Genomic DNA, 4566 nt, shown 5'->3' on the forward strand with positions numbered 1-4566 from the left:
AAAAATGTTCAATGTACTCCCAAACTCAGGTTTTCCCTCTTTGTCCCAATCTCTCTCGTGTTTTCAATCTCCATTGCATCCTTAATCTTTATTCCAAACATATTTCTCCATTGGCAAATTCTTCCTACACCCAATATTTTTGAACTTGCACCCAACATAATTTTAAAATTCCAAAAATACCCTTTATTCCAGAAATGAAAATCCAGACTTTAAAATAATACATTCCAAAAAAGTAGATTTGGAAGAGTTTTTTGTGTTTCGGAAATAAAAATCAAAAGCCCATTTCGGATAAAAAAAATCCACAATACAAAAAATAATATATTAAGGACATTTTTGTCTTTCCAGTTGAATTGGGATATGGTGCAGGAAGCAATTGCCTTCTCCATTTGAACTCAGAATCACCAGAGGTATGTATAGTCCATCCTCATTTTTGTTTAACAATGTAATACACTAACCTAGGGTTTGCGCTCAACGTCCCTAGAGCAGCGATTATAAAATCTCTTTAATGCATGTTGATTAAATGTTATCTTGATAAGTTCTTATGGAAAATTTTGGTGATGAATGTTGTATTCAGAAAATGAAGAATTTTTGTTTTAGGGTACTTTGTTCTCGAATTACATCATGCAAACTGCTTTTCTTCACCAAGTTTAACTTCATTCTATGATTTCATTTAAGAATCCATTTTGAACTCCTATATATATTTCACTTGCATAAATCATGAATTATAAAATGAGGATAATGCTCAAAAGGATTGAAAGTTTAATTTTTTAGACTGAATGGGTGTTGTTTAAATGAATGTGGTGCCAAGGTAAAAGATGGGATTTCCACAACTTTTAATACCTAGTTCATTTTTTTAAGCCATTTATGGCTTTTTGACAATGTAATTTTATAAGCAGTTTTCTATTTTGCCTCCTCGGATATAATGTGATTGTAGTATACATTTGATGATAATTAATAGTTGGTTAAAAATACTTTTTTTTGTTAAAATGAAAATTATTTAGGTTTAATTATATTTTTTGATATTTTATTTTTGCTTGGAAGAATTTGATCCTTACTAATTTAGTTTTTCAATTTTGAGTTTCTGAAATTCGGAATAAATATTTTTTTAGCACTTCAAATTAAAAGAGAGAGTTTATTTTCTATAGAACTACAAGATTTTTTTTATATTAAAATAAAACTGAATTAAGTCAATTATTTATTGTGTTAGAAAATAACTGTTATTTAATACTTGTCATTCCTTAACCAAGGTTCTATTATAATATAGATAGATCCTTGGTCAAATTTTATTAGTGGTTAACATAATTTTGATTAATTTTGCAAGTTATGATGAGTTGAATGAGGAGAGGGGAGGGCTAGTAGTGAATGGACAAAACTAACAATGCTATTGTTTCATTTTGATTAAAGTTACTTGGTTAAACACTAATAATGCTTTGAAGTGTTTGATACACACCCTTCACAAAACAACAAAAAAAACACACCTACTAGCATTGAATTACGTTGGTATATGGTAACAATGAAGAATGAATCTCAATATCTCTAACCAATTAATCCCAACAACTTCATTGGCAAATAGGTTGAGTATCATACATAAAGGTCATAACTTGCAATAATTAACATGTTGGTTTTCTCTTACACATTCAATTAAAATTCCAAACTGCTTATAAATACTGTAAATTCTTTTACAACAAGCCTGTTAAATACTTACCAAAATCAAACAGTAAAAGTGGTGAAATTTAATGCTAATGTAAATGGTTTCTTCTACCTCCTGCGATGTGGTCCTTCATCTATAGGTGGTGGTTGTCCGTGACTGATATGATTTCACCGAAATGTTATTTCTTCAACCATTCATTTAAATTTCACACAGTGAAGAATCATCTAGACTAAGAACTTCAATTAATCATGTTTCAATTAATAGTATAGAAGTAAATTGATGCACCGAGTCATTTCACTAGTACAATGACAATGAAGTTAGAAGTAGAACAGAAGAAGGTACATATTATTGTGTTAATTTTCCCATTTGAACCTTTTTGTGAGATCATAACTATAGCCACTACCTACCAGCAACTAAAGTCAAGAACCTCAGGATCTAAGCCAGTAGCCAGAAGTTCTTCTGCCACCTTGTGCTGATAAGGTAGCCATTGTTGCCTTGACTTCTCTTCCTCACTCCAATTGCCAAGCACTCTGCATTGTTGATGCAGTACTCAGCAAACTCCTCTGAGCTGCTTATACTGTTGTTTCCACACAAGCTGCAACAATTACTCAGTTAAACTTCAAAAGCTCAATGCTTTTAAGCAAATGTTAAGTAACTTTATAAATTTAGTTTTTACAGTCCAATAAGATTTTATTACTTTACCCATCATATTCAATAACAGGACATGATAATAATATTTCATATTCAGAAATGTAAATTACTAATTAGTTATCTTTAAAATAATTGATAACCATAATTTATGATAAATTGACTATGCATGGTAAAATTGTTAATTCTTTTAATAATTATATAAAATATGATTTTTATAACTGATTTTTCATTCATCGAATATCAAAAAAATCCGAACTATAATATATTAAATTAAACTTTGATCAATAATATATTGGCTGGTTGGTCTAGATTTGTCGGTGCATTTTAGAAGGTATAGAGCAATAATGGTTAACTGGGGAATAACAATTAAAATTGTGATGTATACATGTAAATAAATAATATATAAAATAGTTCATAAAAGTATCAAAATCGTAATCATCGATTTCTCAATTCAGTTCATCACTCTGCATTTTACTGCATAAAGTGCAACGAGCCAAATTAAAATGAATAGAAAAAGGTTTCGAAGTTTGAGAGTTGAGATTGAAGGTTGGAAATTGCATTCATGTGTAATCCTACCAGCTAAGAAGAGGAGAGGGCTTCTTTTGACCCAATACCAAGATTGAAACTTCCAGCTTCTTCACTTGACTCATCACTGTGGCCAGTTTTGGTCCTTGGATTACAAGTGCTTCCACTTCCACCTATGTCAGATCAAGATAGTGTCAATAAATTTAACTTTTATTTTTCTGAGGGGGGAATGTGGGATGAAAAGCTGAACAAACATAGGAGTTTTCTCATCATTTCCTTCTGGAAAGTGAAAATAAAGAAGTGGAATAATACAGGAATCTCAGACCCTTTGTCCTCTAAAGAAGAGAAAAAGTTCAAAAACATTATGGGTAAAAGAAATGTGTATGATTTTATTTTAAATAATGTAAAAGGGTATAAGGAAGGAACATCATAGCTCCCTCTTTTTGAACAGCACAGAAGATTCAAGACCAACTTGAATAAAAAAACTCAAGATCTACCAAACACAATCTGCCAAGGTCCATGCCACACATCAATTAATCAAAGAAAACGAAAATGGAGAGAATGGACACAACATGGCCTATGTTTTGTCACCTGGACCATATAAGAAATGAAGTTCAAGACTCAAGAGTAACATGTTAAGTAGTATGAGTATATATGATCCAGGCATTTACCTCTGGCTTGCAATCTTTGCAAAGGGAACCAAGATGATTGACTAGATAGGTAGAGCAAGAAGATTGAGAGCCTCTGTGAGGAGGAAGAACAAGAAGCAAAGTGAGCAAATCACCCTTATTAGCTACATGAGTGAGTGCCCACATCATTGCATGCTTGGAATGTGAAGTGTGATCCACCAGCACCATCACTCTCTTTTTCCCCACCATCCCACTGTCCTCATTCCCATACATGGCAAAACCTTCCATTTGGCTCAGACTAGCTTCACATCCCCTGTCCTTCCCACCCCACCTACTTGATGTTGATTTCCAAGCCTCCTTCACACTCAATTGCTTCAATAATGACCCTGAACCTTGCATTGTGTCCTTCACACCCCCTCTGGATGATATATAAAAAAAAATATGTAAAAGTGCAGCAATGTTGTTGGTGAGAAGTGATAGAGTAGAGGGTGGAGGGTGAGAGTGTAGCAGAGGTTATTGCTGTTGTAGAAGAGACATACATAAAAAGGGGTTGAGAGGGGTAAGAAAGGGGTTGTGCAGAGGGAAGTGTCACGGGAATCACTAGCTAGTTATGGCTTTACTCTACCATGATGTTGTAGTCTCATTGATGATGAAAGATAGGATTTCTGAACCATCACTCACCTATTCTGATTCAGATTCTTTTGTACTTTAGCAACATTAGTTTAACATCTTCTGCCATAATAAACTGACTCATCAGGATTTCTCTTACAATCATAATATAAAACTAAATTACTCACAAACTATGGGTTACCTCATGCCACATGCCACATGAGCCACATGATGTAAAGTGGTCCATCTTTGAAGAAGTTAAAATAAAAAAATAGACAGCACTAATCAGTGTACTGGGAGATTCCCAAAGCCATTATGGGCTAACGGATGGGTCTAAGAACAACTTTTGCATGCACACTAGTTTTGCATTGTCACATCAGTGAATGATGAAGTTTGATGCAGCAGTACTTCACTGATAAATACCAAACAGTGTACTCCATCAATTTCCATTATTAGTTTCTGGAATTTCAGACACAAATTAAGAAATTTATACTCCATTCT

The 4566-nt window shown here is 33.1% G+C and overlaps 1 protein-coding gene across 1 annotated transcript; it reads right to left on the minus strand.

Moving 5' to 3' along the window:
- Positions 1-1876: 1876 nt before the first annotated feature.
- Positions 1877-4203, minus strand: LOC137826327 (uncharacterized). Its single transcript, XM_068632258.1, has 3 exons — positions 3499-4203; positions 2879-3000; positions 1877-2246 (listed from the first exon to the last, which is right to left on the minus strand). Exons 1-3 carry the CDS (start codon positions 3853-3855, stop codon positions 2087-2089), a joined length of 639 nt encoding a protein of 212 aa, XP_068488359.1. The 5' UTR covers positions 3856-4203; the 3' UTR covers positions 1877-2086.
- Between the last annotated feature and the right edge of the window lie 363 nt (positions 4204-4566).

Source organism: Phaseolus vulgaris, chromosome 8 (genome assembly GCF_000499845.2).
Source record: "Phaseolus vulgaris cultivar G19833 chromosome 8, P. vulgaris v2.0, whole genome shotgun sequence".
Taxonomy (NCBI): Eukaryota; Viridiplantae; Streptophyta; class Magnoliopsida; order Fabales; family Fabaceae; genus Phaseolus; species Phaseolus vulgaris.